The 22,042-nt window shown below is 36.3% G+C and overlaps 1 protein-coding gene across 3 annotated transcripts in view; it reads left to right on the top strand.

Moving 5' to 3' along the window:
* SORBS2 (sorbin and SH3 domain containing 2) overlaps positions 1-22,042 on the top strand; it is a 141,979-nt gene that overhangs the window by 54,393 nt on the left and 65,544 nt on the right. For all 3 annotated transcript variants that reach the window (XM_048941150.1, XM_048941151.1, XM_048941152.1), the window contains 2 exons: positions 14,236-14,285; positions 21,090-21,182. In XM_048941150.1, coding sequence (XP_048797107.1) covers positions 14,276-14,285; positions 21,090-21,182 — 103 coding nt within the window. In that variant the 5' untranslated portion in view covers positions 14,236-14,275. The remainder of the gene's footprint in view (positions 1-14,235; positions 14,286-21,089; positions 21,183-22,042) is intronic.

Raw genomic sequence — 22,042 nt, 5'->3', positions numbered from 1 at the left:
CCAGCATTAGAACACAGAGCTTATAGCTTGCATTAGATATCCACAGAGGACTTAGCCATATCTACTACTGCATGTTTAACACAGCATTTGAAAATTGCAGACTTTTTATTGTGAGAATGGTAAATAAATCAAAACATTTTGAACTGGCACTAAATAAATACTAGCATAAGGAAGGGGAAGTATTTGTTTACACGAAGACTGTTTTTCACTAACACAATTTATGTAAAACTTCATTTTGCACCTTAAATTTTTTATGGATTAATCATGACTGGTTTGCTTTCTGCAAGTTCAGGATATACAGTAAATTCTCTGACGTTACCATAAAATATTTTACAAATCTATTGTTCTTAAGAATGCCTCCTTTGAGTTATTTTATGTTCTTGGTAGTTTTTGTTGCCTTCACTGGAGAGAACTGTGAGTTCTTCAGGTTCTCTGCTGTCTTTTCAAGGGCAATGTGTACATTCTGTAGGCATGATCCTTTCACTGAAGCTATGTGAGGAGATCTGTTCTGCAATTGTATTTCACCTAAGAACAAGAGCTTACTTCTCTGTCCATCTGCTGTGCAATAGCTGTACAGATCTGTCTGACTGCTTCACGTGAACACTCACATATTTATAAGTGCAAGTAAAGTTCAAAAATTCATTTATAGAATTGAATGATTGAGAAATAACAGATTCTAAATAATGTTGCTACTAAACACAAAATCATAAAAAGTAGATGTACAGCTTATGAATGAGATCTACAGCTATTGTATTTTCACAGATGTAGCCCATAGGTTTTTAAAAGGCACTCGTCAATTTATATTCCATTTGGAACCAATTTTTCCAATTTTGGGAAATTTTTCCAATATATTACAAAAAACTTTCCTTGCCACAGTCTTTTTCCTCGTCTTCTCTGTTTTAGTCATCTTTTCACTTGAATATAATGTCTTGAATTTAAAGTACACTTGAATTTGAAGTACTTTTTTGCATTTGCTGCTCTCGGGATCATCTCACTCACGTCTCTACAGATCTCTGCATTACTCCTGCAGATAGTCTGACACCAGTAGCTGTAAAGCCACTGTGCCACGAGGTTTGCTGGGCTCTGCTTCAGCTTGAGCACCGTGGCATTGGAATACTGGGGAGCATCTCAGTGAGTTGGAGCTGCTAGAACACTCAATATGCCTTGCTGTCAAAATGCACGTGTTTCCTCATAGGTGAGCTGAAAGAAGATGTCAGACTACAGAATTTTGTTTGAAAAACCTGGTTTTCATACATTATGGAGTGAAAGCAACTGAAAGAGTTGTGGGCTCAACCTACAGATGTGTTGTGCAGTTGGCAGTTATAGTTCTGTTACTGTTCGTTTGTGCTATGCAACTCTAAAATTTGGGCTACTATTTTGTTGGGTTTGTTTGGTTTTTTTTTTGGTTTTTTTTTTCACATGAAGAATTATGTCTTATTTTATACAACAGAATTGATTAAAAACAGCTAAAATTCATGCATGACTTGTAATCATTTTTAACCTGGAAAAAAATACAAAGTAAACTTATTTATTTTTCTGAGCCTAATTTGCTGAAAGTTTGATTTGTTTCCAATTAAGTTTCCATTTTTCAATCTATTTGAAATAGCAATTCAGTGGAATAATTGCTCTAAGTTGTAGACTGGTGTGTTAATAAAAGTTATGTAATGTGATTTACCATAATGATAATTTCTTTATCTGAACTTTTTTAAACAAAGTGTGCCATTATGGCTGTTCGTGCAGGCTCATGTGAAGTACCTGTTAAAGTTGAAGCCTACCTCCTTGTGACATGGATGTGAGTTGGTGTACAGCTCAAACCAGTGGTGCTCTATGTAGCAGCAGAATGTAATGAGCAAGTACTAGAGACTTTTGGAACAGCACATTACAATGCTCTGTAGGGTAGGTGATTGTATTATAAAACTATAATTAAGTGTGTGGGAACTGAGAACATCTGCTACAGGAATGGCACTTACTGTTGCCAATTAAAAAAAAAAAAAGCTATAAAAATAGCATGAAAAAGTTACATACGACAGATTAATTTGTGGATTTAATTTTAATAATAAAGTAAACCAAATAGTAGCTCATAAAGGAAAATATTCTGTGATGTTCCCTTACATTAACTATCCTCTCTGTTGTTCGTACTACACTTGATTAGGTGGAATAGCTGGTATTATAGCAAGGCATGTAACTGATCTATGAGTTTTCCTGTAACAGATACTATCTCATGTGCTAGCACTCCACGAATTAGTTGAGTGATGCTTACAATGCAGAACAATGAAGCCCTGAATAGCACTTGTGGCAGGGTTAGAGTAACTGCTACTACTGCAGGTACATTTGATAACCTTGAATTCACATTACACTGAAGGCAAGTACTAAACCCACTAAGAGCCAGTGGAAGATTCCCGTTAGCTTCAGTACTCCTGGAGATGTACACATGGCAGAGTTTCACTCGTTTGTTTAGGAAGCAAAACAAGCTACATTGTCATGATAGTGCTGAAAGAAACCTTAAGACAAAATTATTCAATTTGTTTGAAACTGGATTATTAAACTCTATAAACCAATTGGCATAGATTGATGGCACCGATTATTGATGAACTCATTTAGCATGTCCTGCTTTGAGTTGTCTGGCAAAAAGTAGGAGCTGTGGTTCTATACTGTAATTATTTTGTTCACTTTAAGAATTCTGATGACCTATATTTTAGCATGGTTAGGATCTCAGCGACTGGAACACAGATGTAAACTTTAACCTAGCTTCATTAGGAGTGTGACTTCTACCTATTTCAAAAACTGTGTGTGCTTGAAAAGTCTGCTTGTTGATGCTGAGTAGAGATTTAGCAAAGTGAGAATATCTGGAGATCTGTCCTCATTGCACATGAACAGAAAATTAGACTTGACTATCGAATGCTTCTGAGTGTAATTCATGTAATTGTTATTACAGAGAACACTAGATCTAGCTTGAAACTAAAGTGGCAGTGTTTGCTATTCTTTCAGACCCCCTATAGACTAGTTTTGAAGGGGAAAAGGCTGCTTGGCTTGAAAACTGAGGGAATAAGAGCTCTGGACTGTGACAAACAGCCTGTGGCAGGGGAAGGGGGAGTTGTGTTTGGAGGGCAGTTACAGGAACACTGGCATTTAAGTAAGTCGAACAGACAAAGGTAGGACTGTCTAGAAAGGAATCTGGGACTGAGAATTTAAGCTGAAAGCTTACTGCAGTTGCCAAACTTCATTAGCAATTAGTGTTAATAGAAAACTGAGTCAGGTGTCTGTGTAGGGCCACCTTTTCCATCTTTTAGGAAGAAAAAAATCTAAATGATTGCATGAGAAACACTTATGCTGCTGTTATAAAAGCTGAGAGTGGGAGATGCTGGAATTAAAGCTACCTCTCTATATGGATGCAATTACTTCAATGGCTTCATGTTGTATTTTTTCTGCAAAGCTGTTGCCTCATCCAGAGCACAAGCTGAATCTTCTCATGGGATACAGTAATAGGAAGGAATGAAAGTACTCCGCTGTAGAGCCCTACAATCCTTCTCTCATTTGCTGACCTGTGTGTGTGATAGCAGAGATGAATGATATGGAATACAAGTTCTAGTTTGAGTCCTTGCGCACACAGCTCCTGGGGTATTCACGTTGTGCATTACCACAGGAAGCTCCCAACTGTAGCGTTTACTGTGCTGTGTGGCTATGTTCTGCAGTGCTGTACAGGTACTCAGTCCTCTTCCCCAGTGATTCCAAACTTTGTTCCTGAGTTGCTGCATGCCTGGAACCAGTCTCAGGCTGGATCTGGGGAAGTGTTTGGCACACATGCCCACAGTTGGTGTGAAGGGGGAGTTTGATTAGCACTACCTATATTGAAAGTATTCTGATAAAATGGACCCAAAAAATTATCTTTAATTCAGACACCCAAAATTACTAAATTTATTTTTAGTCTCTGTTATTTCACTAAGAATATGGTATCTTTCTGAGCCAAAAATAATGTGGTGAAATGCATAGCTGTTCCAGTGATCAATGTTTAATATAAGCCTTGAGGAAAATAATTAAGTTATAAATGAGGTTCGGGGCTACATGCTGGGCTTACCATTAGGTTCACTATTGCATAGCTCCTTACAGGAAGAACATAATTCTGTCTATACACAGGCAAATTAACTGTGCTTAAAGCAATCAAAATTTTATGTTACATCATTATAGTTCCTAAGATACAGCTTTTTAATCATTATATTTGTAGACTGCAGGCAAAAGATATAGGTGTGTGGGTGTATGTGTATATGTATACACATGTTCTCATATATTTTCTCACTGGAAAAAATGGAGGGTTATGCCAGATTATAGAGAAGTATTTTCATTTTACAGAATGTGTGTGGTCAGTGTACTTAGTTTTCTTTGACACTGAGAATTCCATTTAAATGTTCTTGAGGTAACATCTGTGTGACATGACTCATAGGATCATTCAACCTATTGTTGTTATACAGACAGAACTGAGAAAAGGCAATTTTGTGCTGATAAGGAATCATCTTGACTCTGACCTTCACTGTCTGGAATGCTGAACCGAAGCACTGAGCAGTTTTTTCTCATTTAAGATCTGTAAGAATAGCAAGAGTGAATGTCACATGATAATGTTTTATCCCCACACTGGAAAATCAAATATCAGAGTACTACATTCATATAAGATATATATAAAAACATGAACTGAGCAATAAGTAGTGAAATAGCATTATTAATACCAAAATATTTAACCAAATAATTTAGTATTTTACCCTCTTGGTAGAAATATGTTATCTGTAATTCTTGGGGAGAACTGAGAGGGAAAATCAATTCTTTAATTAATAAAGTTTAACTTGATAAATATGAACTCAGCTCTTACAGACATGAATGTTACTTGCAGGAAGTAAATATAATATCAGTAAAGCAGAATAGGTAACAATTTTTTGGTTTTCTGGATAACAATTTTTATGTTAGAAAACCATATGCTGTATAGTTATGCTTATACAAACTCTCATCTGAAAAACCATAACAGTAATAATCTTGGGAAATAGTATTTTGAAAATTATTTTTATGGTACACTTTTATTTCAATAATGTCGGAACAGTTTTGTGGTTGTAGAATTTTTGCACTGATTTTATTAGCAATTTTTTAACGCCTTCTCTTAGCAAGTGGTTGCTCTTAGCAGCTACTATTTGCCCAGTGATCAAAGGACTGGGCAGCTATGGTTAACGAAAATTTAGACTTTTCCTTTAAGTTTGATTGAACATTTAGGGAAACCTTTAAAAAAAAAAAAAAAATTGAGGGAATAGTTGGTTGGTACATCTACCCACTGGGGAAAGGCTGCATCTTAGCAGAGACGAGGATCTCATCCTGGTATGTCTGTGAAGTCAGTCCCTGAAGTTACAAACAAGGGGAAAAGAAAGCTAAGCTCATGAAGGTAAGATGATATTTTGAAAGTCAATAGCAGAACCAGGTATAGAAACCAAATGCTAGTGCTCTATTATAGCCTGCGATGCCATATGGTACCTGCCCTAAAAGTGCCTTGGACCATGTAAGACTGCTTGACAAAATGGTCCGGTACTTTCCTTGAAATGTCACTGAAAAGTTAAATTGATAGGAAAATGATGGGAATTTATAGGGGGAAAAAAAAAAACAACAAAACAAACCAGCAAACTTGTCCACTACTGATTTTTCTTCTTAGGTATGCAAGTAGATTTAATTGGTATGTGAAACCATGTCTATTTGAGAATGACTGTAAATTTAATAATTCAGCCATTACATAAAACCCCTTCCATAAACAGATCTTAATTTACAGTAAATGGTAACATAAACATCCTTTGTTTTCTTGGTCTTTTTGTTTAGTGGGTCACTGGACGGTTCTGAGATGACGGGACCTTTTCCCATGAGTGGTTTTCAGCAACAGCTTTTGATAACCATCAGTCAAGGGGCTGTTGTACCACTGTATGGGCAGATTCCATTTCCCTTTCAAAGCCTGATTTCTATTTTTTTTCCAAGGTACTCAGGTTTTACAGGTTACCTCAGTGGCTCCTGCTTTGTGGTCTAAATCTGCTGTTACCCCTGAATTCCTCTAGAATGCCACAGTAGTCTACTTCTGGAATTAAAATTGCCAGACAACTCAGTACTGGAAATCTCCCACTAATATATTTGAATAAATTGGATTGGCAATCTAATACGAATTTATGGTACAATTACATGGAGGGCATGTGGAGAAGACAAACTGTATAATTCCTTTTTGTTCTTAAGTGTATTTCAAGTTACTTTGCAGATTCATACTCACGTTTCAGTCTTGTCAGCTCCTCAGGTATCAAACAGCATCTGTCGGGTTCCTTTTGTGCTTCCTTGTTCTCTTTCTTGGCTGTTTCTGTCAAATACTGTAGTTTTTTCTCAATTAAAAAGATTTATTTTCATTCCTTGTTTCTTTACATTTGCATTTTGTATGCTCTCTTCTCTAAAGCTGTGAGCTTTAATGTTATGCTATTTCTGGCTTGCTCCAGGATCAGCAGAGTATGAGTGAAATCGCAGACCTTAAGTGTGCTGGTGGACAGTTAAAATTGAGAGGGAAAGAGAAAGATAAGCAGCCAATCTTTAAACATGAACCAAATCTCTATAACTTCGGAAATTCAGTTATCAGGTACAGGTAGCTAGTATTAGCAGTTCATAATAATGTGAGTTTAACTGTGCTACTAATTATAACTGCTGGTAGTTCTTTACCTGATTATTTATCCTAGGAAAAAATTGTGGCTTTTTGTTTTATTGAAGCATGTTGGATTTCATTAGGTATTAAAACAGTCGAAGTACAGGACATGCACTGGTGTTGTAAACTGCAGGATCACAGACTCACAAACTGGAGGGGGCCCACAATGATCATTAAAGTCCAACTCCTGATTCCTCACAGGACCAAATTCTATGTCTGAGAGCATTTCCCAAATACTTATTGAATTCCAGCAGCTTGATGCTGTGACCACTGCCCTGGGCAACCTGTTCCCACTGTCTGGTGAAGAACCTTTCCCTAAAATCCAAACTGCCCCTCCCCAGCACAGCTCCGTGCCATTCTCTCAGGCCCTGTCGTTGCCACAGAGAGCAGAGCTCAGTGCTGCCCCTCCAATCCTGTGAGAAGCTGTAGGCTGCCATGAGGCCTCCCGTCAGTCTCCTCTCTGAGCTGAGCAAACCAAGGAACCGCAGCTGCTCCTCATGCAGTCTTGCCCTGTAGCCCCTTCACCATCTTCACAGTCCTCCTTTGGTTGCTCTTTAATGATTTATGTCCTTCCTGTACTGTGGCACCCAAACTGCACACAGAGCTCAAGGTGAGGTCACACCGGCGTATGATCACTTCCCTCAACTGTCTAACAGTGATGCTTAGACAATAGAAGGTGTGTTGTTTTACGTGCATGTATGGAGAGGGAGGGTAAAGCTATTTGAAATGAGAAACGATGGTTGTGTATCCTGGAAAAGTGCAAAATGAAGTCTCAGGAAAACATGCAAACAAAAGGTTACAGAGCTGATCTATTCTTTATGTGTCATATGCAAGTTTACCGTGTTTTGTGAGCACATAGTGTTGCTGCGACTAAGTATCTTTTGTGGAACCAGTTAAGTCTCTGAGGGGATCAGAGTTACGAAAAGGAGTGCTGATATTCTTCAGATATAGCCAAACATGGTAAGAGTTAATGAGACAAACAGCCGGATATAAGACACTTGTTATAGCACATAGGGAAGATCAAAGTTTACAGCATTTGAGTTACTTTGAAGCATTTAATGCTGAGTCATTTAGCGTGAACATTAACAGAAGCTGAAAGGAATTACTGTCCCAAAAGGCAGCTGTGACTCTGGATGAGTCTTCCTTGTTTGTGTTTAAACTCATTGCCACTTAACTATTGCTTGATCTTTCTGCAATTAGTCTGATGTCATTATGCAGATTGAAAGGCTACCAATAGTTCACTGAGCAACAGAACTGGAGAAATCTGGTGTCTTTTCAGATCAACAGTGAAAAAATCTGCTGTAGTTATGCTTTGTAACTAAAGTATTCTGATTATCATTTCATATTTTATGGCTCTTCAGTTCACATCAGCATGATCTCCTCCTTTGTAATTTTTGAACATTATCTGATTTCTAACAAGTATTTTTCCTTGTTTGATTTGTAGCAAAGATCATAAGGTATGTAGCGACTATCCATATATAGCTTGTAATTTTTCTTCCTGGCATGATCTAGGGTAGATCACCCATTTGGATTCAATAACATCTGTATTCTTTGTGAGAATTAATCACAGAACAGTAAACTGTCAAATTTGTTTAGGCCTCTGGCTGCCTGCCAAAATTTGACAAAATTGTCTGAAAATTTTAAGTACTTAGGGATAAAGTATCTGCCTATGTGATCCCATTGAGCTTATGTATCTTCGTAAATAAGAAGGATGAAAATATTCCAGTGAATCTCATTTTAATTAATATCATCATTTATATAGATTTAGGGTTTTTTTGTATTTACGAGCATGTTTAGAAGTCTAGAATTAAATTCTGTTGCTACAGCATAATTGTTAAGAATATGTTACAGAATCTTACTCCATGAATTGGTCTAACTCTGTTAAATAGATGTAAAATTACATCTATTTCAGGGAAGCATTTTTCTAAATTTAAAAAGGAAAAAAATAGGAAAGGATTTTCGCTCTCATGAATGAACATTATTTCCTCAAAATTTTTTTTTGAAGGAATGATATTTAAGTGGGGATTTGTGCATGTAGAAATGCATTGTGTGTCATGCTCTATAAACACGGGAATTTTGATTAATGGTACTTTAATCATTCAAATGTAATGATTGAAGTAATTACCAAGTTTTACTTTCATCATTGCTTTTCAAGATTCTGCAAATTTTTGTCATGTGTTTGTTAGTTCCTGAAGACTAATGAATTCATATTTAACTATCACATGATGGATTTTAAATAGGAACATAGTTCTAATGATTCTTGGAATTTGTGTGTTGAGAAAGATGGAGAACTGGTTGTATACGGCCTGGTGTTGTTGTTTTTTTGTTTGTTTGTTTTTTTGTTTTTATCTTCTGGGAAATAAAAATTTGAGTTAATGGAATTTTGAGTATTTGTGTTAAGTAGTGTATTTAGTAAAATAAGCTACTTGATCATGGTGAAATGATTGACATGTCCTAATCAGACCCTCTTTTGTCAAAACTTTCCATATTTCCAAAAAGTGATCTAGAAAGCTTGTGTATTGTTAGAAAAATATATCATAGAAAATGTGCAAGTTTATATTCTAATTACTTCTAACTTGATACCAATTTAAAATGCAATTGTGAATTTTCCCCCCAATTTATGCAACAACAAAAATTGCTGTAAGGAACTTTCAGATTAGAAACATGTAGTTTTTCTCTATAGTTTCATTACTTTTTCTCTGTCATCAAATATACACTTGATTTTCTTCCTATTTTATGAAGAAATATGGAAAAGAAAAGAATACCATACCACTTCTTCCTCATCTTGCATTTGTAGCATTCTCAGAGGAAAAATTGCATTGGGAAAACAGTGACTGCCTGGAAAGTGATGTGCTATCAAATTTATTCTCTTTCCTTCAGACAGTCACTTTTTCTTCATACATTTGCCAAATTCAGGCTCTTGATTTTGACCACAGCAGTTGTGATAAATGTTTCAGAACTTAATGGCTTCTGTGAGTAGAAACCACACTCTGATTTTCAAACTTATATTTAAGACAAATAGTTTGTAGCAGTACTTGTGCCAACATTGTTCCTCTGCTTCCTCCAGTTATGTCCACTTGATGTGTTTATAAAGAATGGTTAGCCATACACTCCTGAGATGAATTCTCCTTTATGTGATCTCTTTGGTCTCTTGATCATGGGAACTAGAACTGCTTGTGGTTTTCAAGATGAAATCTCCTCAGTGCTTTAAGTAGTTTGTGGGGGTTTTACTACAGGGGAACTGGGCTTACATTGAAAGTTAAATACCTACTTAATTTACTTGTACTGATACTGTGCACAGTTGGAATGTCTTCAAGTTTTAATCCCTAATTTTATCCCTAATCCCTAGCAAACTAGAGGAAGTTGTTTAGTTGATTCTAGCCAATGAAACTAACAATTTATCATAGTACTCTGAACCAAGAAGCTGAAATATAACTAAGATCTGCTGCTTTTGGGAAAGGGAAGTTGTGTGTATGATAGTAGTTTCTCTTTGAGTCTCATTCAGACTATTAAGTAGAATTCATCAGCAGTTTATTTGGACGTTGCCAGTTTCTTTTTGAAATGAAATAGCAATAGTCTGAATGCTTTGATTCAAAATATACCAAACAAAGCAAATTACCACCTTGCTCTTCACCAGTCTTTCAAAAACTGTGAAAGAAAACAACTCATTTCTTGGAGTTTGCTTGCTGGTTATCTACACAGATAAGTAATCTAGCATTTCAAAATTTTCTGCACTCTAGGCCACAGAGCCAGAGACAGATCATGAAAGATACCTATAAGCTGGATGAGTTTGAGCTGATGCTTACAAGTGGCATTTAAGAATGTACAAATCATTAAGCTAAGAATTTAACTGTAATGACATTTTTCAGGGTTTCTACGTATTTCCAAAAGAGTATCTTCTCCTTTTTGTTATCAAAGAATATTCTGAATTTTAATGTTCTCTGTCTTTACCTAGTTACAGATTATGGGTACTAACAAAGATGATCTTAATTCTTTGGATGAGGTGCAAGCAGATAATAACATGTTACTGCTCATTTAGACTTTGATTCAGAAAGGCTATGCTCACATTTGGTTAGCTGATGCTTGGTTAGGTGATACATTTGCACCTGTAAGTGCTCTAATATCAACAATGGAATTGAGCCTCAAACAGTAGAGATGCATCTTGTGCTCTTGAAGGTGGAGAAGCTTTTCTTGACTTCTCACTAACTCTTTTTATAGCTGCACAGAAATGTGGAACAGAAGGGGTGTGACAGAATGGCTCCCCGCAGAACCCCACACTTCATAACTTACCAGGAACAGAAGCAATCACAACTAGCTGCAAGGTCTCTTGGGGAGAACAGAGCTGGTGTCAGTGAGATTCCTACTAGTGTTCTTAGTAACCTTTCACAGTGCAAAGTATTGCTGAGCTGAAATAATCTTTGTGGTGTTATCAAGAAATAAGGTCTTATCAAGAAATAATACAGCAATGTATCTTACGTCTTTAGTGAAACTAAAGCAGTGGTAACTGCAGCTGTATTCAAGTTAACTGTACTCGAGTTAACCCATTTCTGTGCGTTAACCCTTTCATAGAATGGCTTGGGTTGGAAGGGATCACCAGGATCATCTAGTGTCAATCTTCTTGCTGCAGGCACGGTTGCCAAATATACTAAGATACTGGATCAGGCTGCTCGCTGCCCCTTTCAAACTTGAACACCTCCAGGGGTGGAGCATGCACAACTTTTCTCAGTGGAAAATTTCCCCATGCTACTCTGGCTAACTTGGTGTTCCTTTATCTTATCATCTAGGATTAGGTATGAATTTTGTAGAAGACCTACCTGACCTTGATGACTAAATCAACAATTGTTGATTTTGCAAACTGATGTGTTCCAGTAGTACTTCATGTCTGCACTATATTTATGGGCATTCCTTCTGGTTTAGCATCCAAGAGCTGAATATGTAAGCTGATTGTGAGACATCCTTTGGGTAGTGAAGACTGTCTGATATTTCCAGAGGAATAGTCATTACATCACTCAGATTAAAGCTTTCTGCAAGCCCATGTACTCCAAACAATTTTCAGGAGGCAAAATAGGAACTGTAATGCAAAACAAATCCCTTTGCTTCCCCTTCTCCACCAATTTCTTGAAGTAAGAATCTTCATGTTCTTTAAGGCAAATTTTTATTTTTATAGTCCATTGCCTTTGTATATCTGACTGTTAATTTCTCTGTGCTCATTTGAATCCTACTGCCAGTACCATTAAGTATTTGGGCAATCCTTTACCTCTCTACCAACAGAAAATTCCAAATAATTTTAAGTGAGCAGTAGCAGTTAGTTAAACTGCAAGGCCTGCTGTTTGTGTCAGTTCAATTGATATGACCTTCTTTGAATGCATACTTTTCGGGTATACAATGTTGTGCGTTTTTCTTTCTATAGGAAATTTAGATTAATGTGGAAATGTGAATGATTTGTATTGGAATCCTTCACTGTGAGTCAGTCATGCAGTGTAATCAGGATAGAAAAAGTCTAAAGAGGACAAAGGTTAAGTGCTAAAACTGAGTGTAGTGTGTTAGAACTTCAGTAAGAGTTAAGCAATCTTCACTGTAAATATATCAAAGCCACCTGCTAAAAATCGTTTTGGCATCACAGTCTTCCAAGAGTTCTGTACTTGTTGGGTCTGAAAATAAATATCATGTTGCACTTCACTGCTTGTTTGCAAGTACCATCAGTGATTCAGTTCCAGGCTAAAAGAAGGCTTGAAAATGGTATCTCTTCTAGCAGCCCAAAAACGTTGTAAGAAATCGGGGCTTTAAAAATATTCTGCTGCTGTTATGTAAATCCAAAGTGTCAGTCAAAGATTATTTATCCAAAAAAAAGATTTAAAAAAGAGATCATTTGCCTTAATTTTTAAAGCTCTTCTAGAAATTTTCAGATCATTTTCTGATAGCTGCAGAACAGAATGTGATTTAAACTTCATTTATTGACAGATAACTGTTTCCATAGTATTTAAGTATTAAGGTTTAAAAAAAAATTTTTTTTAATTATTATTTTTTTTATCATACATGCTTTCTGTCAAAAACTGTCTTTGGATAATAGCAGCAGAGTTCAGACAGTTTCTTCACATACTTTAGCATGAAGAATCGCTTACCAGTAAGTTTTTCAAGCAGAGTAGAATCTGGCTTCATTATGAATACAAGAGAACATTTTTATTGTCAGTTCAGAGGTACAGGTAATTCAGTCCACCTGTTGAGCTGAGCTCAAATTCTATTTTGATTTTCTGTCACTGTTAAATTTTGTTAAATATTGGTTATCTCAAGTCTTCCATTAAAGAAAGGGTCCCTGTTCCAACATCATTGAGTTGTTTACCTTCTCTTTTTTTTTTTACTATGATTTTCTATTTGCTTTACTCTGAACTCGATGGGGACAGTGCACAGGGAGAATAATTGTTTTCAGCTCATACGTTTTTGTCCTTCAGTGTTTCTCACTCACTGAAGTAAATTATAGTGGGCAGCATGTATGTAAAACACAGTTGAGACTGCTGAGTACACAGCAGGCTCTGTGGCTCTTATCTGTGGTAAGAATGGGGTATTCTTTGAAACCAGCTCTGCATTTCTCTTTGTCATCTTTTTGTGCTGCTGCAGTACTGTAAAGAGACTGAGAGAGAGAAGAGTTTTTAAAGTTCCCGATCCTCGGATTAATTTGAAACATAAACTGTCATAAACTGAGATGGAAAATACTGTTTTGGTTGGTGCTGTGACTTATACCAGTAGGTTGAAGTTGCCTGTTAATGTAGAGTGTCCTGTTTTTTCTGCAGTTGTGGGTTTTCTCATTGCTTTTTTCTGCTCTTGTTAGTTTGTAAGTACTGTATGGAGTCGAGATGCCTAAATAAGTGCTACAGCTTCTACATACATTATTTTCATGCACATTACTACATTTAAAAAGCACATTGCTGAGCTTGGAAACCAAATATATAACAACTTCATTTCCTGTCTGTTGACTCCAGTGGGTCAACTGAAATGGATTTCTGTGGATGCCAAAACATATTCTACAGTGCAAAGCAATGCAGTGGGCAGCATTAAGAATGTTGTGTTGTCTGTAGAGAAGTGATAAATCACTGGATGAAAACAGACACATCTCCTTCTTGGAAACATATGAGGAAAGATCTAATAACTTTGTTTGCTTCAAAAAAATCTTACGAGGCCTATGCTTTGTATCTTTCCTCACGCAGAAGAGTGAATAAGACATAAGCAGACTTTAAACATGTTCTTAAACTGGTCTTCTTTAGTTTATAGTTTCAGGACCAAAAATCAATTACTACATTTTTAACCCAGAGCAAATGTTTACCAGAGAGATACTAAACACTTACAAATAGAGTAGCTTATAATGGAAGCACCAGCTCATCTTTAACTTTGGAAGAACATGCAGTGCCAATTTAATTAAAGCCACATTAAAATAGGACTGTTGTTTATATCGTGTTGATTCTCCACTTCCCTGAGAAGTCGTACTGCCATTTTGTGCCACATATTCATGTCTTGTACAAATTAATAGATCATTTTATTCTTCGCAGGAAATCTGAAGACTTTTATAGCAAATCCGTCAGTGTCAGAATGAACACAGGTACGCTGCTTATGTCAGATTGTTCTTTACTTGTATATGTTGTTCAGAAAGCAAAGAAAATCTCAGATTTATTTAAAAGTTCATGAGCAAATTATGTCTTAGTTGGTGTTGAATTTAAACAAAGCAAAGTATTTTAGTAGTATGTCTATTTACATGGATTTCTATTCCATATATGAAATTTACATACTTGGTTTTGTATGGATGGATATATATGGATATATAAAACATGCATGCATGTTTAGCTTTCTGTGCTTATGTTACTTCTTTCAGTTTTGTATACATATGCTTTTCTGCAAATGTATGTAGTGTTGGGACATAAAGGCTGTGGAAAATTGATGCTAAAGTATCACATTTTCCTATCATGCCTTAAAAATGTTTTGTTTCCATTCTTTATTGTCAGTAAATTAAAAGACATAAACACTATCTTGTATTGGCTGTGTTTGCATAATCAGATGAGAATAACTATTTTGTACTTAAAGATTTACGTTTTTTCTCAAGTTTCATTGATAGATCTACTGACCACACAAATTACTCAGCAGCATATATCTTTACGTTACGATCTGTAAAATAATCCCGACTTGTTCCTGAATCATTTAAGTCAGTAGATAATTCTAATGGTTTTGCTAGAAGTGGGAGCAGAACTCCAGTAAGCAGACCAGTGAAATCCTCATGTCAGGTGTAAAATTTACAGCTGCAGTCACTTCTTTACCCTCTACAGGTAAACTGTCTGCTTTGCATATTAACTGTGGCACAGGAAAAGAAATACTCATTCTCTGCAGACCAATTACTTTTATTGTTGATCACAGCGCTGCACTGATAATTTAAATAAGGAAAATCTCATGCTTGGGACTAGAAGTCCTGAGCTGCCTGTGATGCCAGTGCAGATGTTTCATCTGCATGTTCTAAGTCCAAGGGATTAATGTTACCATGCTATAGTTTGCTGTTATTTCCTAGGCTCCTGTATTGAAGAGCTTCCTGGCTTCTGATTCTCTCAGGCAGTGATTGGAATTCATGAGGTTTTCATAATGATTTTTTAAAGACAAAGTTAAAATAATTGTGTAATACATTTTAATTTTGTCTTGTGATGAAACTGCTATATTTGCAACTATTTTAATTAGGAGAAGCAAAGTTTCTCAGCTGAGGTGGGGTATTTTTTGTTTGTTCTGAAATCTTTTGCAGTCCTGAGGGTGATGGAGAGGGAGTAGCACCAAGTCTTGATAAGGATTTCATTTATGGAAATTTGTCTTACCATTTTGCATTTTTTTTAATGAGATTTCCTTCCTAAACATGTCAGTCTATATAATAAATGCAGTAGTGAAGTACTGCTTGCTACACAGAACTGTAATTTCAGAAGTAAGTCAGCTAAGCATCATCTGAGTGTGATTACACTGTACTCTGTAATCATATGGGTTAAAACATAATAGATGTCATTTTATAGCTTCTACTTTTGAAAAGTGTGGCTTGTGTCAGAGATGAAAATTACCAGTTTGTGTTACTGCAGCTCTGAAGGGTGGTTTTGTTCTGCGCTATACTAAAATTTCTCAAGTTAGTCTGAAACTCTGAAGAGGAACAGACGTAAAGATTTTAATCAACTATATGTCTGAATGACATCTATTGGATCGACTCTTCTACCACATAGGATACTTGAAAACCCACTTAAAGACCTAAGTATACTTGAAATCTTGCATAGTTTCTTAAAGATCTCATGGCTGTAAGCTGGACTTTACTTTGCTCTTAAGTAGTGAAAACATTTTTCATCTTACGGATGTGCACATTGCAAGCTGTACTAAAAGGAAGTATTGACAAAAAAAAAAAAAAGCAGCATTTCATATCAGTTCTATTGATGTATGTTACTTCTTGACTGTAAGAAAAACTCCTGTGAGTAGGACATAGAAGTGAACTTCTTATACATCTGTTGGTGAAGCATTACTCTACTAAGGAGGAGAGTGGCTGAGACTGAGGATGTTTGGCACAGTCACCTGTCTTAGGGCATGAAAGGAATGCAGAAGTTCCTTAATTTTTTTTTTATTTTTTTATTTTTATTTTTTTTTTGCTATTTCACTGCTTTATAATAGAAATTTTTGTATGACAAAATTGGAGATTTTTGGTTACTGTGAATTTGCCACTATTTTGTTTCAAAGTGGGATTACCATTAATTACTCAATCAGATAAATTTTCTCTTCAGTTTAGTGAAAGTAGTTGTTCAAATGGCAAAGCAAACAGACCTGGTCTATGTGCAGCTTTAAAAAGCTAATGTACTACTTGGACTGGGCTGCTCTAACCCAGCATTCCCTGTGGCTGCAGGCTTGGCAGTCTGTCTCAGCGAACCCTGTAGAAGATATTTTTGTCTACAGAGAAAATGTTTTGAAGAGCTTTGGTTTTCATTACTCTACCATATATGGGAGGGATTTTTCAGTGCTTGATGTTGATTCTGTACCACATGTTAGGAAGAAGTACTCAGCAGCTAAATGCAGTGAAATGTATTTGCAAACACAAGGGTGCAGACATTGGATATGGAGAAGGTTTCAGAAGTACTGAAGGCACCTTAATTTGTAGTTGATTTTGGTGTTCTAATTTTGCTGTAAGTTAATAAAAATAGTAGTCTGGCAGAATGTGTGCCTTTGTATTACCTTTTTAAACCCAGACTGTGAAGTCATCAACTGAATGACACTTTAAACTGTATAGAGGTATTTTCATCAACAAGCCTTTAAGTATTGCAGATTTGGTGACCATCGTTATCTTGGTGAGGCATTTTGAGAAACTAAGACCTGGAAAATGTAAGCCACCAATGAAGTTCACTTCAGATTGCAGCACAGGATAAAAATGCTTGTTGCTTATATCAGGTGTGCGTGTGTGAAGTTGTTGTTGGGGAGAGGAAACTTCACCGAGGGATTATGAATGAATGCAAGCTAATACATTAAAACAGATTCTTAGTGTCTATCCAAAAATGTTTTGGCCGTGTTTCACACAGATAATGCTCAATAAATGCATCTAATTTTAAAGTTGTCTGTTTCAAATAAATGAGGCATATAAAGAGCAGTTGAGAGTGAAAATGTCTGCAGTTCTGAAAGCCCACAAATATTTTGTGATTGTTAAAATTATTAATACAAGTCATCACATAGACTAACATCTTAAATTCTCTGAGAGACAAAAATAGAAATTCTTGGGTCCTTGGAGAGTTCCTGAATAGACTGTTAGAAGCTATAAGCTAATAGAAGCTGTTTTGGGATCACTAAAACAAATATACAGCTTGATTGTTCAAATGTTCTCCTACATTTTAATTTTAAAATCATTATCTGCTGCAATTTAGCAGTATGAAAGAACCAAGTAATAGTAGATGCCCCTGAGTAGTCAGTGTTAGGTTCTGTGGTAGTAGCTCAGCTTAGCACGCACAGAGGAGTTCAGGCAGATGACAGCAGGAGGAGAAGCCCAAATAATTACTTGCCAGGCTACTCCCAGCCACTTTGCAGGAGCTGTCAGTGGTACATTTCCACAAACCTAGATGAGCAGGCAGGAAGTACCCCAGATTAAGGACTTCTGAGGAATAAGCACAGTGTCTGGGCCCCTCTTAAGCCTGTGCCAGGAGAGCACTGGGATCTAGGCTTGGAGCACATCAGTACAAACCACTGGGAGCAGCTCTTCAGATCAGGTTCTGAAGTAAGGAGGGGTTTGCTTTATGGGAATCATTATGGGGTGCAGGGGAAGAGGCAGCTGAGAATTGCACAGGACTTAAAATTCAGTTATTTGTAGGAAGAAACAAAAAGAAAACAAAAGGGAGGAAAGGGGAAGAATGGAGAAAAGGAGAAAGAATTTGCCAAAGCAAAAGAAACTGGATGGTGAACTAATTAAAGAGAGCACGCAGAGCAAAGCTGTGGAGTGTTCTGGTACGTATGCAAATATGCGCGTACTACAAGCTGTAGGGAAGCTGCTTGTCACTTCCTGTCAGTGTGGGGCTCTTTCTTTTTCTCTCTTCAGAGATAAACATGCAAAACTAATCATAGTATTCAGGAGTTCATTTACGTGTTTTTTTGCTCTAAAAGATACTAGCAGAAACATGCCTCACCAGATACCTCCTGCCACTGTTTTCTCCTCCTTTTCTGCAGTACCTGCTGAGGATGCTTGTTTGTCTTTTCCTGGTTTGATGTGAGTATGGAGGGCATGCAAGAGAATATCAAGCACTGTTGGGCCTAATTTGAGCTGGACGTTTTGAGCAGTGTTTTTGATTGTGAACAGTTGCCCAACTTCAAGTCTATTTCTGCTTGCAGAACTGATTCAGGTTGCTTATGGTTAAACATTAAATCAATCCCTAGGAGGCTATGGCTCTCAGACCAGAAGAATTTCTAATGTCAGAAGCTGACTGTATGCATATGTGCACACATTTTTTTATGTGTGTAAGCATTTTTTGATTTCATCTTCATTTATTCATTGAATAGCAACTTTGCAATATTAATTGCTTATATTTTGCAAATGAAGTGAGAAAATGATTGTTAATTCAGTCTCCTGCACTGTTTCAGAATTCTCTTTTCTCTAGACTTAGAGCATTTTGGTGTTATTCAGACTTCAGGAATCAGTGTAAATAAAGTTAGCATTTGCTGGAAATTTGGTGGAGTTATGAAAAAGGAGTACAGGCTGAAATAAGCTTCTCAATGTTCAGCTGTATAAGGCCACGTAGATCTGGATCTTTTTGCAGTACCACACAGATTCTTCTGATCTTCATCCAGATGCCCTTGATTTATGGGAACTTGGCATGGACAAAGATAGGAAGAAGAAATCCATAAGGCACAAATATGTATTTGTCCATAATCGTTCGTGTTTGATCACATATGTTGCACAACTGAAGGCAGTGCGTTTATGTGGTTGTATCTCACCTGAGTGCAAAGCAACTCTCTGCCATTATTGTGTACATGTACTGAGAATGTTATAGCAGGTACAGATTTGGAGGGGTGGCTTCTATATAGAGTGGTAAATGGTGTATGAATATGCATATAGTCTATTGCAAAGCCTCTTTTATCTATCCTGTGTGAAGCTGTCAAATCTTTTGCTAGATAATGTGTCTACTAATACAAAATTGTGACTCTGTTCAGTTACATTAGAAATGAATTTGAAGCAGAATTCGTAGAAGTTATATTGATTAAATATTTGTAGTTGGTCTCCTCCTCTTTTTCTCCTGGGTTAGCTTTTCTATGCTGAAAATCCAAAAGGTAGCTCTTGAAAAATACAAATAAAGCATTAGTTTGAATTAAAAAGAAAAAGCGGCAGCTTGTATTAATGACATAAATGTGTTGCTGAAGTCTGCCCATATTCAGATAAAAACAAAAAGTCAGTATCAGCAAATTGTCAAGTCTCCCTGGAATTATTTCCACTTTCCACTCCATTTCCAGAATGATACAAGAACGGAAAATGTGATTTTTGTTACCATTGCTATGCTATGTTTATGTAAGCAAATTAAAATAAATTGATAACCAATTTCTGTTTCCCAAGTCTAGTACCAATAATTAATATCAGTTAATGTAATGCATTAGGCTGTTGCTGACTAAAATCATCTGAAATCATCTGGCCCTTTGCCTCCAGACTTGGAGCTGGCAGAGGCTCTTTAGAAGCCCTGACACCTGGGGCAGTGACTCAGATGTTTGTCTGCATTAACAACTGCTTAATGTGTATCCTTGCTATTTTGGGGGAATGCTGGAATGAGCAAGGAAATACCTGCAGCTCACTTCTCTGGGAGATTGGTTTAAGATGTCTTCTCTGTGGCTCAAATTACCGTTACAGGAAATCCTTTCCACTAATAGGTTGTAGGCCTCCCTTAAATATAATTTTATATAACTCCCTCTTACAGGACACATGCAAAAATCATAGGGCCTCTATCAAAGTTGTAGTTTGTCAGAAGTGGTGGCCTACATGAAACTTCAGTATTATAAAATACAAATATTAAAATAATGATTATGTTGAAGTGCAGAAAAATAGTCTGGATAAATAATCAAGAAGGATATTTACTAACCTTTGATAATTATGAAGGAGTTTCTAAGAAAGCACGTTGTAGGAAAGCCTCCTCCTTATAAAACAAAGTTCTGCTAAAGACAGAATGACAGCCCCAAGTGAGGGAGGAAAGAAAAAAAGGAGAGCCAGTTCCAGAAGAAAGGTTTTTCATACTGCTAGTTGTTCAGACATATTTTAGATTTAGATTTCAAGTCTTTCCCTTGAAGTATAGTTTGGTTCCAGACATGCATGTGTTTATCTTCCATTAAATTTAAAACAAACAAACAAAAAAAAAAAAAAGGGACTTCTCTCCGAATCAGAGTAATGCATGCCATCCTTAATTAGTTTGTTTCTTGTGTTTAGAGTGTCTGAAGGGCCATACAGAAGTACTTTGTCAGCTAATCAACATAGGCTTAGTTTGATGAATGGTGTCTTTCTAATGCATACAATGAAATTATTTTACAGTGCAGATTATTGATTAATATTACTCTGGAATGCTTAATCCTTTATCTTGATTACTTGTTTGTTTTTTCAATTATTGGGTATAATTAAGCAGTTTTCTAGGCAACTGGACATGTGTATTTCCATAGTGAATTTAGTATTAGGTACTTGCTTTCTTATTTTGTATGAGGTTTATTGTTTCTTAAAGCTTGTGAAAGTTTATGTATTCTGCTAATCTGTGGAACTCATGAATTTACGTGTACCTGCAGCATTTCTCTAATTGCATGTTTATTTTCTCGTATGTTTGGCGTATCTCACACTGTGATGTGTTGCATGTGCTTGCTTCCTTTGTCTGGGGCTGGTGTCTGTATTATTTTGTGCTTCCAGATAGCGGTGGTTGTGCTCGCAAACGTGCTGCAATGTCTGTCACATTAACATCTGTGAAGAGGGTTCAGAGCTCTCCAAACCTACTGGCTTCAGGTATAACAACTAACAGTAAGATATTGCTCATGAATGGCATTCTGTAGCATTACATTTGTCTACAGTATTACTCTGCAATGAGGGGAATGGTAACCATATTTTCTATTCTACTGACAGGTATTTTCCTTAGTTCTACAATGCTCTTTAGAAAGTAGTTTTTATTTTTTTCTGCCTGTATTCTTTAGTCATCGATGGAAAAAAAAAAAATAGAAACACTTAGGAAGAAGCTTTTTTTTTTTTTTTTTTGTAAAATTAACTTTGCCTTTGGTACATAACACAGATTTTGGGTCTCATGTCCCCCATTGTTTTACAAAATAATACAGCATGAAGAGAGGATGTTTATTACAACTGGCTTTAGAACTGCTCCTAAAAGAATCTGTGTGCAATGGTACAGTGATCATCAGAAGCCAGAATAATTTTAAAACATTTATGAAATGTTTTCCTAAAAATGTGTGGAACAATAAAACCATAGAAAGCATTCAGTAGGGAGAGCTGCTGCTTAGCATTCTTCTCTCTGATTTCACAAGATGAAATCTTAATGGGTGTCAGCTGTCCAGATTCAAACATGAATTAAGTAGTGGTAAGTATAAATCCGTAAAGAATCTCAAGTGTTGTAGGCTAATTTATACCAATATAAACATTAAGTGTTCACAGTGAATATAATACATGAAGTTCAATGAGCATAAATTTCAGAGAGCCAGAAAATAGTTGCGATGTAACATCTTTGTTTTGTATGTTTTTTGTAATGTAAGACTAATCCCAGGAATAAGAACTCTGTTTGATTTTCTGAAACAAATTAAAAATTTGGATACTGCTATTTGTAATAAGGGTAGCAGAACAGTCATAGGAATTAATGCTTG

This window comes from Lagopus muta, chromosome 4 (genome assembly GCF_023343835.1).
Source record: "Lagopus muta isolate bLagMut1 chromosome 4, bLagMut1 primary, whole genome shotgun sequence".
Classification (NCBI taxonomy): Eukaryota; Metazoa; Chordata; class Aves; order Galliformes; family Phasianidae; genus Lagopus; species Lagopus muta.
This window is presented reverse-complemented; position numbering and strand designations above follow the sequence as displayed.